The sequence below is a fragment of the Lissotriton vulgaris genome, chromosome 3_1 (genome assembly GCF_964263255.1).
Source record: "Lissotriton vulgaris chromosome 3_1, aLisVul1.2, whole genome shotgun sequence".
Lineage (NCBI taxonomy): Eukaryota > Metazoa > Chordata > Amphibia > Caudata > Salamandridae > Lissotriton > Lissotriton vulgaris.
In genome coordinates, this window is record NC_141689.1 from 671,909,227 (window position 1) to 671,922,244 (window position 13,018).

At 48.5% G+C, this 13,018-nt stretch overlaps 1 protein-coding gene across 1 annotated transcript in view; it reads right to left on the reverse strand.

The window, feature by feature from the left end:
• The window catches only part of LOC147726908 (uncharacterized), a 456,046-nt gene that overhangs the window by 47,755 nt on the left and 395,273 nt on the right, over positions 1-13,018 (reverse strand). Inside the window, exon 10 of the mRNA XM_086963536.1 lies at positions 3,462-3,648. Coding sequence (XP_086819662.1) covers positions 3,462-3,648 — 187 coding nt within the window. The remainder of the gene's footprint in view (positions 1-3,461; positions 3,649-13,018) is intronic.

The following is a 13,018-nucleotide window of genomic DNA, read 5'->3' on the forward strand; positions in this document are numbered from 1 at the left end:
CTGCCCTGCATCTGGAGAGTAGGGGGGAGGAGAAGCCTGGGAGGTGAAACGGCCTGGGCTGGTGCTATAAACCAATTAACCCATCTTCTGCTGAGTGAATAACGATCAAGACCCCCAGTATCAAAGGGAGAGAGGTGACACTGGGAGGGAGACACCCAGAACTGATTTAAGAAAAGGTTAGGTGCCCCTGAGTACATACGAACTTCAAAGACATTAAGGGGTATAACTAGGAGAGTTGAAATCCCTGAAGGGGGAATGAAATAGATATGGATTGAGACTGTAAAGGCTTGGATCCATTCTGTGGTCAAGAGGAACCTCTGCTAAAGAAGGAGCAACTGAAGTGACTTCAGTGGAAAGACCAATCCTTACTTTGTGATGTGGGGCTGGTCTGCAGTTTGCTGTTCTAACTAAGGGAGAGGATGTTGGGACTTTGCTTGGAGGCGCTGGGTCCCCCTGCTTGAAGAAGACTATGCTTTGTGCTGTGTCTTGTAACCCCCAAGGGCCCAAGGTGAGCTGGCTCCCTGTTTGCAAATACAGGATCATAAAAGTTTCCGGAGAAGTCCCAAGCAACGCAGTGTGTGCATGCTTTTGCAGCTTGAGACCCTCAGAAGTTGTGCCGTGTGATCGTCGGCATGCAAGGGGTAAGCTAAGTCTCAATGCGCTGGGTGCATGTCGAAGTGCAGGCCAAGGCGTTGGTGAGGTGCACCTGGTCGTGGTGTGCACGGGGAGACAAGGTGCAGCTCGGGTGTTGGTGAGGAGAGCCTGGCCCTCGTGTGCATCAAAGGAAGAAGCGAGACTCGGACGCACTGGGTACGTGTCGGGGGTTCAGCCAGGGCGCTGTTGATGAGCATCGGGCATCGTGTGCACCAACGGAAGAAGTGTGTCTCAGACGCGCTGGGTGTGTGTTGTAGTGCAGCCCGGGTGTTGGTGAAGAGTGCCTGGGCCTCGTAGGCACCAACAGAAGAAGTGAGTCTTGGACACGCTGGGAGTGTGTCATGGCGCAGCCAGGGCATTGGTGAGGAGCGCCTGGACATGGTGTGCAACGGGAGAAGAGGTGAGACTCGAACGTGCAGCGTGCATGTTGTAGTGCAGCCAGGGCACTGGTGAAGAGTGCCTGGATGTCGTGTGCACCGGGAGAAAATGAGAGACTCGAACGCGCAGGGTGCATGGAGATGTAAGGGGAGCATTGGTGAAGAGCGCTGGATCGTCGTGAGCACCAGAGAGGAGGCGAGTCTCGGACATGCGGTGTGCGTGTCGAAGTGCAGCCTGAGGTGCTGGTGAGGAGTGCCTGAGTAGCGGGTGCACCGAATTGGAAGTAAAGTCTCCACAGTGCTGAGGGCTGATCTCGGTGTGGACTGAGACTGCCGGAAGGAGGGCCAAGTCATTGGGCCCTCGGAGTCACTCGCAGCGGCCCGGACCGGCAGTCACGGAAGACCTGAGCTGCCGGCCCGAGTCCGCCGCATCCCGTGACGGAGTTCTGGATCAAGGCCCAAGTCGCTGATGTCGGGAAGGAGAGTTTGGTCGCGCCCCCCAGGTAACGTGCATCAACACCTGGGCTGGGGTGCGGGCCCGGAAGGACACTCTCTGCCTCCCGTTTCAGTCAGCTGCAAGAGCCGTTGCTCATGCTCAGATCCTGGAACATGCTTACCCAAGGAAGGGCAGTGCTGGGGAGGGAGTGGGAAGCAGTACTTTTGTGTCATCATTTGATCCATAACGGGGGCACTGTTAAAGGAGCACGTAAAACTGTTGTATTACACTTTGCATTATGTCTGCTAACGAACTATCGAACTGTCATATGACGCCTGACCTCATTTGGGCCTGACAAATTACATGTTTTTTTGCGCTACACACTGCGTTATTTTTCCCTTGCATATTACCTAATTGAAATGTGGAGCATTGTATTATTTCTTCAGTGCACAGTATCTGAGTATAATGTTGCGCAGTGTATTTTTCCTTCATGGCACTTTACAGGAGTGTAGCGTGACACATTGCTTTGTTTCTTCCTGGTACAGGGCATGTTGGTGGTGATATGCATTGTATTATTTCTTCAATTGCAAAGTACATGACTGTGGTGCTACGTATGGCATTGTTTCTCTGTTGCAAGGTATAAGAGAATATTGTTATGCATTGCAGTATTTGTTTCCTTTTCGACATGTGTGATTCTAGCAATATGACTGGCCTAACCTTTTGGAAATGGTTAGAAGTGAGCTTAACTGTTAGTTAGAAGCGGTGGTTGGGATTAGAACCTACCAACCCCCTGGAAAGAATACTACCCATTCTTTTATGTTGATTTTGTATCGTGTGGTCGTATCATATAATTGCTTATATAAAAATTATACTCATTTTATCAAAACTCGTATGGAGTCTATTTGCGGTGACATCATAGCGTTACTGTGAGCGTGGTTGCACATATTGAACACGCGTTCCTTGGAGATAAGCCTGTCTGCTCGTGCCAAGCTACTACGTGGGTGAGCAGGGCTATCTCAGATGGTGTCCTGACTTAGCCTAACTTGAAGCGAGGGGTCGGGGTCTCCTGCCTCCAGCATTTGGTGGCGGCGGTAAGCGATAAGGACCCCCACTTCCAACAGTACTCATTTCCACGGATGTACAAAAGGCAATCATAATACAGACGTTGGCAATGAAACAGAACCGGAGCAGAGTATGCAGGAGAGAACAGGACGAGGGCCCCCACTGGAAGTCAGACAGCAGGCAGCTCATTTGATTACAACTTGTAAGTAAAAAAAATTCTCAAGAGCAAAAATTGTGAAAACATTGTTTCTAGGGTGAAACAAGGTGGAGGAGAGCATAGTTAGTGGGAGATTCATTTTAAGTTTGCAAGTTCCTGTGGAAATGTACTGACCCCACACTCTCCTGCTTAAGAAAAACTCTGACTTCATGTGACTGGGAACAATGTTTTTCTCAGGCCCTCCTGTATGCTTTGTTTTAGTTTTCATGGCAATTAAACAATTAGGAGCATATTTATCATTGTTTTGCATAGACCTTTTGCCACGGAAGGGGATGCAAAGGTGACGCAAAACCTAGAATGACATTTAACAGGCGTGGCCCAGCGTGGGCTGGTAAATGTGGAGTAACACAAAGCAGCTCATTAAGTCATTGCCTTGTCTTACTCCGCCACAGGGAGGCATTCTTTGGTTGGAGCGTGGGTGTTCCCAAGCATCAACGCATGGATTTTGGCACATTCCCTGATTTACCAAGACAGGTGCATCTGGGAATATCCCCAGGGGAGACGTAATGGGGAACAATGTTAAATACAGCACATTCCTGCCCTATCGCTTTCATGCAGCAAGGTGGCCTGCTGCAATGCGTGAATATTTGTTAAATATGCCCCCTACTTTTTGTGTACTGTTAGCATAGGTTTCTTCTTACATGACATATTCATCCCTTTGCACCTGTTGACCCAACCAGTTTCATAATGTACACTGTTCACTTTGGTGACTTACCTCGGCCGCGTGTCGCACGCATGCTGGCGTAGAAGTACAAGCAGCCGTCCTTGAGGATGCAGTAGTGTGGCACCCACGAGTCCTTGTTCCTGTCCAGCTGGTGAAGGAGACCCAGGCACTCTGGATTTTTGATTGCCAGTGGGGGGAGGCTGTTGTTATGCAGGGTGACATCTACCCACACATGGTTCTACAAATAATGCATAAGTTAAAAAAAAATGGAAAGATGGCGTTACATAACTGTAGTGACTGTAAACATGTGGTCTAAAACCTGAAACTTACGACCTGTTGCCAACAGAATATTGCCTCTAATTATGGGGCCGATTATGATGGAGGACGGACAAAGTCCTTCCACCATCCTAATCGACCCCTTGGTTTGGTTGATTTCGTATGAAAATTATTGCCATTATTTCCATTACAGCAGTAAGTCTGGGAAGGGAATACTGATAATATACCGATATCTCGAGTGGGTATGCCTCCTGTTTCTGCAGGGTTCTATTTGTCGTCTGTTAATGGCGCGTCCACCACAACTAAAAGTCCTGCTCTCAGCTCCGTACTTATGAAGAGAATTGCTTCTACAATTCTGGTAATTGCAACAACTCTGCGATGTTAAGGACTAAAAGCCGGTTTGGCACTGCCTCGCCCACGTACCACTCAGCGGATTAATACATTGTGCGTTAGCAGAAAGAGAACCAGGGGAGGGGGCGGGTCACGGAAGTGCAGCCGGTACAACATGCATTAGCGCTGCCAGTCATTTGTGCGCGCGGGGCTCCGTGTAGGTACTTGAGAGCCAGTGATGCTTTCAAGAAGATGGCATTGAGAATCAGTCCGACAGGGGACGTTAAAGGGGAATGGCATGGGCGGATATGACAGCTCCTTCTTTCCAGCTGTAAGACCCGCTGGTACTGAGGACGTGACAGTACTTCCCGGGTTTGTATTTTGTTCCTTTATGCCAATCGCTGCTCAAACTGTATATATATCTTAAGGTGCCCTACATGCTGCTGTGCATTGCCCCATTTTCTGAACTAAGAGCTATCTGCGGGGTTCACAATTCATTGCTTTGAACTTCAACGAAAGTTTCCAATGTTCCTTTTGAAGGACAAGACGTCCGTTCTTTGCATTTATGATTCTGATCGAGCAATGTCAAACCACTATTGTGTATGAAACAAACATGAGACAAAGCACTCACCCAAAGCTAACCCCACACATACACAAAATCCACAATGAAGAAAAGGCTGGAGCATTGGATATGGCAGGGTTGAGTGCTTGGTCGATTGTGGGATGGAAAGGACTATCCGGGCCTACCTATCGCCCTGATTTACAGGCTATGAGTGCAGGTTTAAATCACATTGAATCATAAAGTTGTACCTCAGCTTGAACCTTCTTCTTAATATTAAGCCTGAAATGCTTTCACTGTCACCTGGTCGCAGCCAGAATTAATGTCTAATTCTTGTGTATTATTAGGCTATTTTGCACTAGGGACTGGTTTATAAACAGACCTGACCATTTATTGCATCTATTTAAAAATTTCTTTGGTGAGCCAACACTCATGACATTTGTACATGAGAAAGGAACCCCTCTGTAGCATTGTGCTACAAATAATCACAGACGCTGATTATGCTTTAACTGGAGCCTTTATTATCTGTGTCCAGCTCTCACCCTGTCCCTACTCTAACTGCCCTCATCCTGTCCTGACTCCTCCTCTTCCCCTCAGCCCACCTAGCTCCGCCCACCCCAGCTACTAGACCGGCAACAGTATTACATCTCCCCCTTTCTTAATAAACAAAACAGACAACTACTACTTCAGTCCATCTCTACAATGAGTCTCTTTGGTGGCTGAATATTACGACGTGGTCGCAAAGACATGGTCCCAGTAGACACACTTGGTGAGGGCCCACCCTGCTGACCTTGATTCTCCATGTGACCATGGTCAGGTTCTTCCAGTGCAGGATTGCTGGTAGGGTTCGTCACCGGCCCCTTCATGTCTTGAGGACACCTCTTGAAGTGAGAAACATTTCTGGTAATACGAGGGTGTTCAGATTCCGCAGTCAGCATGGTGCCCTTCTGTTGAGTCACCAGCAGTGGCTCATCACGAAATCGACAATCAGTCTTTTTCTGCTGCTCCTGCTTGACGAGGACATGATCTCCTTCATGCAAGGATGGCGATCTTGCTCTCCTTTTGGCATCGGCGTATGCCTTCATTTTGTCTTTGTTGTGTCTGTCAGTCACGGCCATCTCCTGGTGAATGTGGCTTGGCAGTACCTCTTGCAGGGCTCCTTCCCATGTCGGGATGCGATTTCTCATTGTTCGCCCTAGCATGAGGGTCGCAGGGCATTGCCCGGTAGTTGAATGAGGAGTTGTCCTTTAAGCCCTGAGAACTTCATTCAGAGCGGCCTGCAGCTCCCTCTTCTCAGCCGTCGCTTGCTGGAAGGTTCTTTTGATGGTAGCCATAAACCTTTCAACGGTGCCATTGGCTTGTGGCCAGAGTGGTGTGACTTTTCTGTGCTTGAAGTCCATGTGCTTTGCAAATGCACTAAATTCGTGTTCATTAAATGGGGGCCCATTGTCCGTTTTAAACTCTCTGGGAACACCCCAGGTTGCGAATACCTCGTCGAGCACCTTGAGTGTGCAGGAGGCACTGGTGGACAGTATTATTTGTGCGATAGGAAATCTGGAGTACTCGCCGATTATAGCAACCACATACTTCCCAGACTGTAGCGGTCCATAAAAGTCCATGGCAACTTCTTGCTACACTCCACTGGGCAGGGAGGTCATTTGTAGTGGTGCCGGAGGATTACTTTTGCTGGACAACTGACAGAGATGACAGTCTTTCAATGTATCTTCTACCATTTGGTCAAGAGAAGAGAACCAGACACGTTCTCTTAACGCACGCTTGGTGGATACTACTCCTCTGTGGCCTTCATGGGCCAGATTGATAACTCCTTGCCGCAGCTGACTAGGAATGACAAGTCGATGATCTCTTAGAATGACTCCATCAGTGGTGACCGATAGTTCATCGCAGATGTGCCGGAATGCTTGTATTTCTTTCTGGATTGTGGGGTCGTGTCCTCCTCCTGCAGGTTATATCTCCATCTGTTGGATTGGATCCGGTGGAGTACCATTTGTAGGATGGTGTCTTGGGCGGTGACCTCCCGGATGACATCCATGGGAATGGCAGGTGGCAATGCCTGGTCAGCCACGAAGTGGATATACTCCTCAGCGATCGATGGTTTGGATTCTGAAGACGGCTGAGGGTGGCGGGATATGTAGTCAGCCGGGTTCTCTACCTTCCCCGGTTTGTGAACAATCGTGAAGGTGTACTCCTGAAGCCTGAGACCCCATCTCTCAATTCTCGGAGGCATTTTGGATTTCGGGTTGCCATAAATGGTGACTAGTGCCTGATGATCCGTGATCAGGGTAAAATCTTTGCCATATATGAAGACATGAAAGTGTTCGCATGCCCACACCACGGCAAGACTCTCCTTCTCTGGCTGCGAGTACTTCTTCTCAGGATCAGAGAGGCTGCAGCTGGCATAGGCAACAATCCGCCTTTGGTCAGAGTCATTATCATATTGAGCCAAGATGGCCCCTAAGCCAACGGGGCTGGCGTCGACTGTGATCTCAGTCTTCCGTTGGGGGTTGAAGTATGAGAGGCTGTCAGCAGACTCTACAGCACGCTTGATGTCTTTGAACGCCCGCTCACACTCATGGGTCCAGTCGAATGGTTGGCCAAGCTTGGTAAGAATCCAAAGGGGGTGACTGATGGTCGCATAGTCACGGATGTAGCGGGCACAGTAGCTGGCCATCCCTAGGAAGGACCTCAAGTCATTGACATCCTGCGGGCTCTTGGTGTTGTTCAGAGTCGCAATCTTGTCCGGGTCAGGCTTCATGCCCTCATCTGAGAAAATGTGGCCAAAGAATTTCAAAGTGGCCTGGTGAAACTCACATTTTTCTTTGTTCAGCGTCAAATACGCATCCAGCAGGGCATGGCAAACGCGATCCAGAGCGATGTCATGCTCACGAACATCTGATCCGTAGACTAGGATGTCGTCGCTGTAGTTTAAGGTGTTGGGGATATGCTGAATGATTTGACGGATGGCCTCCTGAAAGATCTCTGCAGCGGAGGAGACACCAAAGCTCAGCCGCTTGTACCTAAAAAGTCCTAAGTGAGTAGCAAACGTGGTGATGTAGCGAGATTTGGCGTCTAATTCCAGTTGGTGATAACCTTTATTCAGGTCCAGATTTGAGAAGACCCTAGCGCCATTCAGTGCAGCGATCATATCGCTCAGGTGCGGTCCAGGGTATCGCTCCCTTTCAATTGCGGTGTTGGGTAGGCGCATATCAACGCACAGTCTCACCTTGTTGGGAGTCCCTTTTTTAGGCACGATGACCACCGGCGATACCCAAGGGGTCGGGCCATCCGTGCGCTCAATGATGTCTGCATCTAGGAGTTCCTGAAGTTCGTCCTCGATGGCAATTTGAAGATGGAACGGAACTCGTCGTGGGTGCTGCGCGACGGGTTTGATCTGTTCATTAATGTGTAGCCGAATTTGACACCCTTTCAGCTTGCCTAGGCCTTGAAATAATTTTGGAAACTTGTTGACACAGTCCTGATTGTCGTTGACTTTGAATAGGATTTCCACCAGACGAAGACGTTCTGCGGTGGGGAGGCTGAGTAAGCAATCAGCTTCAGGTCCTTTGATAACATATATGACCGCCTGTATGGTGATGCCGTCATGGGTAAGCGTTGTGTGGAATTTACCCAGACAAGGAAGTGGCTTCTTGGACATCCACGTAAAGACGCGGACTGGTGCAAAAGTCAGTGGTGGTTTCGGGACCATTTTCTCGTGTTTTGTAACTGGAATATAGTTCAGCGAGGCTCCGCTGTCCATTACAAATTTGGTGTCGTGATTCCCCACTCTGATGTCAAGACGTGGATACTTTTTTAACTGATCAGGATCCGCAATCATGTTCAAGTATTCCACAGTGTAAGTCGAGTCTTTGGAGGATGATGATCTCGAGTCCCGAGAGGGGGATCTGCGTTCCCATCGTGACCTGCGTGATTCTCGGCTGGAATGAGATGAGCTTGGCGACCGCCCGGACTCTCCTTGAACGGCTCGAATGTGATGTTTTTTTGTGTCCGAGCGGGACTATCTTGTCGTTTCATTTCGCCGTTCCTTGTGGTAGTCCCCGCACATTGCTTCAAAGTGGTTGGATCCTCCGCATTTCCTGCATTGCTGACCCATGGCCGGACAGGTGTCTATGTGAGGATAGTCATATCCACACCGATAACATCGCTTGGTCCTTTCCTGCTTTCGGTCCCTTCGCCCTGGTTCTCTTCTCCGGTACTCCGGGCGTCGTTGGTGTGATGACGGTCTGGGTCTCCATTGGTTCTCCCGCGAATACTTCCTTCTGCTGCGAGGCTGTTCTTGAATACGGTGTGCTTTCTCGTGACTGACGCTGTGTCCTGTTTCAATGGTGGCGGCGTGTTCCTCCGCTTAGTCGTATATCCGAGTCATTTCTTCAATCTCCTCCAACTCGTGGGGTTTCCTCAGCAATCGTCTCCTGAGTGTCTCTGAGTGGCAGCCGGCTATGATTTGCGATTTGATGGCAGCGTCAGGCGAGTAATTTTCAAATTCACAATGTCTCGACAGCCGTCGCAACCGGGTGATGAATGCACTTATTGCTTCCTCTTTTAGTTGACCCGCTTGATGGAACGCATGGCGCTCATAATCCATGTTTCTTTTGTGGAGGAACTTCTTATTTAGTGCCTCGCGCACTTTGTCATAGGTTCCAGTATCTGCAGGTGAAAGGTCCTTTATGATTTTGCTTACTTCCCGGCCTGCTAGGTTGCGGAGGGCAATTAACTTCTCTTTGTCTTCAGTCACTTTAGATCCCTCAATATAATCTTCGAAGTCTTCTAACCATTCTTGCCACTTGGGGCCCATGCTCCCTCCCGTGGTCACGGTCAGAGGTTCCGGAGCTCGCAGGTGTGATCCTCCTGCGACAGAAGGTTTCCGCTGTGGTGAGTTGTTGTGGGTCACCATTGTGTTGTTGTTTCCCTTTTGCCCTCTTGTTTGCTCTTGTTTCTTTATTTGCCTTTACCAGTGCTTGTTTATTTACTCTTGACAATGCTTGTTTATTTCTGCTCGCCAATGCTTGTTTATTCTTTCTTGCCAATGCTTGTTTATTTACTCTTGACAATGCTTGTTTATTTCTATTCACCAATGCTTGTTTATTCCTTCTTGCCAATGCTTGTTTATTTGCTTCAACCAATGCTTGTTGATCTCTTCTTGCCAATGCTTGCTCTAGTCAATGCTTGTTTCTCTGTGCCTGACTTCAAGATGGCCGCTCTATGACAATTAAGGGGTCTGTCCTGAAAAGCGCCTGACTTTAAGATGGCCGCCGTCACTGCAGTCACACGAGGCTTTCTCTCCAGACCCACTCAGCTCCAGTTCACTCTGGACTCACCGGCCGATGACCCCAGGGGCAGCACACATCAGGATTCACTCTTCTTTGGCCGCTGCAGCTACCAGGTGAGGTTGGGGTGGGCTCCCGCATTACTTTTCACCTTCCCGCTCTTCTTCGCCGCTAGCATGCCGAAACTCACGCATCGGGCGTGAGGTTTTCCGACCTCCGACGGCACCCGGGCTCCAATTCCAGAGCGCTAGGCAGCGCTTGTCACCAGGCTCTCGGGGACAGCGTCCTCCACGTCGGGGGACCTTTATCTCACTCTGGGGGTACTGGACAGGGTCGGAGTGGGCTCCCGACTCCTGTTCTTTCACGGGTGCCAAGTTGCACGCATCCGGCGGGACTCGCGCTTTCGGCGCGAACAGCTTCTTCTTTCGAGCGTTTCAGCGCTCGTGGCAGTGGCTCCCTCTGGGCTCCCCACAGTCGCTGGAGGGGCAGGGTCACCTGCAGCTGACCTCTTTCTTCAAGTGGCAGCACCACACGGCAGCGGATTCTTTTCCTCAACGCTGCAGGGGACAGGGCACTCTTATGAGGTTCTGTAGGCTGCAGTCATGCCTATCCCATCCTCGTCGCCAGTTGTAGCATCGTGCTACAAATAATCACAGACGCTGATTATGCTTTAACTGGAGCCTTTATTATCTGTGTCCAGCTCTCACCCTGTCCCTACTCTAACTGCCCTCATCCTGTCCTGACTCCTCCTCTTCCCCTCAGCCCACCTAGCTCTGCCCACCCCAGCTACTAGACCGGCAACAGTATTACACCCTCTATGCGGAATTCATATTGACGTAGATTTGGGAAGCTGGTGCATGGTGGAGAGAGAAAGGAGACTCACTCTCGTCAAATAATGTCTCTACATTGCTGCTTTAATAAAGTAAATATAAAAATACATATTTATTACAAAAAAAACAGTGGTAGGGGGCCACCCTTGCGTGGCAACCTTTTTACAATGGCATTGATAAAGCAAAAGAAAACCCTTACAGAATGGTACCTCTTGCGTCTGAATGCATGCACTGGAAGAGATAGTCATCTTTGAATGGTTTTTGTTGTACTTATTAAAAAATATTCACAGGAAACAAGAATGGGCAAAGTCAATGTCTTGACTGCCAAAGCCAGGACTATTGGCTGTACATATTTTTTTTATTTTTGACTTTTAAACTGTGCTATGCAAGGTTCCCTACTTTCACACAGTCACTGTCTTTAGTTCCTCCAGCAGACAGCTCATGACTCACCCTTTTTTGTTTTAAAAGTGTATTAAATAATGTATTTTTGAAATTCTTGTTGTACGATTTACAAAACATTTCTGAACACTGCGGGGCAGATTTACAATTACTGGCGCATCCCTGCATAGCGGCAGGGATGCGCCAGTAATTGTGCGCCGCAGCTCCGCCACCCTGGATGCGCCGCATTTACAATGCGGCGCACCCTGGGGCAAAAACGGCACAGATGCATGACACATCTGTGCCGTAAAATTGGCGCATTGCTGGAGTTGCGTCGCAAGCGCGACGCAGCTCCAGCAATGATCAGGGGGACCCTATGTGCACAATGCTGTGTCAATCCTTACGCCTGCTTCAATCAGGCGAAGGGTTTTGATGCAGCATGGGCCCAAAAGTGACTGAGTGAAATCTTGTAGATTTCACTCAGCCACTTTTGGGAGGCATTCCTGCGCCGGAACGCCTCCCCCAGGGATGTTACGCCTCTTTACAACGTGACGCACCTTGAAGATGCGTGACGTTTTAAATACCCCGCACCATGGCGCATCTTTTGCAAGCTGCTGCGTCACAAAAGTGACGCAACGGCGGCGTAAAAGCGGCGCAAGGGGCTTGTAAATCTGCCCCCACAATTGTACTTAAGTGTGGAGAGGTATGATCTCCCTGAAGGATGCACGTTTATTAGTCTTGGCAAACATTTTCAACACATTACATTACATATATCATGTGGCACAAATAAATATAATGTCCTCAATCACCAGCCTGGAGGAACCTTGAATAATCGCGGATCAGTATTCATATTTGTGTACGACTAGCAGGGAACGTGCAAATGATTTCCTTACATGAATTAATATGTACAGTTAATTCATTGATCAACTGCAACTTTTCTTCAAGCACATTTACAGGTATAATACAGTTGTCTGACTAACCTTGCAGATGCAGAGCAGGAAGGACCTCCACACATTTGTGCAACAACTAATGCTGTGTTTTGATGTCACATATGCCGAATATGTACACTATTTGTACAATGTACGAAAAAAAAGTGGTCTGGCAGTTCGGGCTGGACTGTTCCCATGGGGAACAGGGTCAAGCCTCATTTGCATATGGCTGGGTCCAAACTGGAATGGCATGGTGAGCAAAATAACGATGGATTAGATCCAGATCTGTGACTGGGGTGAAAGTTTGACAATGTTCAACATTCCGTCCATCATCTTTTTGCGTCAGAAAATAAAGTAGCAATGAGGTCACACTTTCAATTGCCTTTGGCCAAAATTGCAACCATGTATTACTACATGCACAAACAACAGGCAAGAAAACAACACAATAAAATACCCAACCCCAGTTTAGAAAAATAGAGCAAAAATTATTCAGCAAAACAACACCAAAATGATCAAAATCAGATAAAGGTAACAGGAGATATCAATTTGAAAACATTTAAGGCAAAAGCATTAAGAAAAAGTAAAGCACCCAAGTAAAGTTTCAGTTCGTAGTTGACCAGGACAAATGCAATGGAATGGAGATCGTAGCCCTGATCAAAGTTTTTTCCTTAGGGCACAGTCTTCTTTTTAGAGGTTCAAATTTTGCAGCAGAGTAAAGTGCACGGATGAAGCAGGTGAGTATCCTTTTCAGTCAGATATTTCATCATCGACCTCCCACTGAAGCCACTGGTTTTGGCTGTAAAAGATCCTAATTGGACAAAGCTGGATTGCAAAGCCGCTGAGGTTGCTTCACTGCAGGAACTGATTTTCTGCCTCATCTCGGTTCTATGTTGTGCCATCTGACTTAGTTGCTGAGGCAAGCAGAGCTCCACAAGCTCAGATACCTTTACCACATGGTCATGCGGAACCAGTTTTTAGTGCAACGTAAAGATCCACGTGGGAT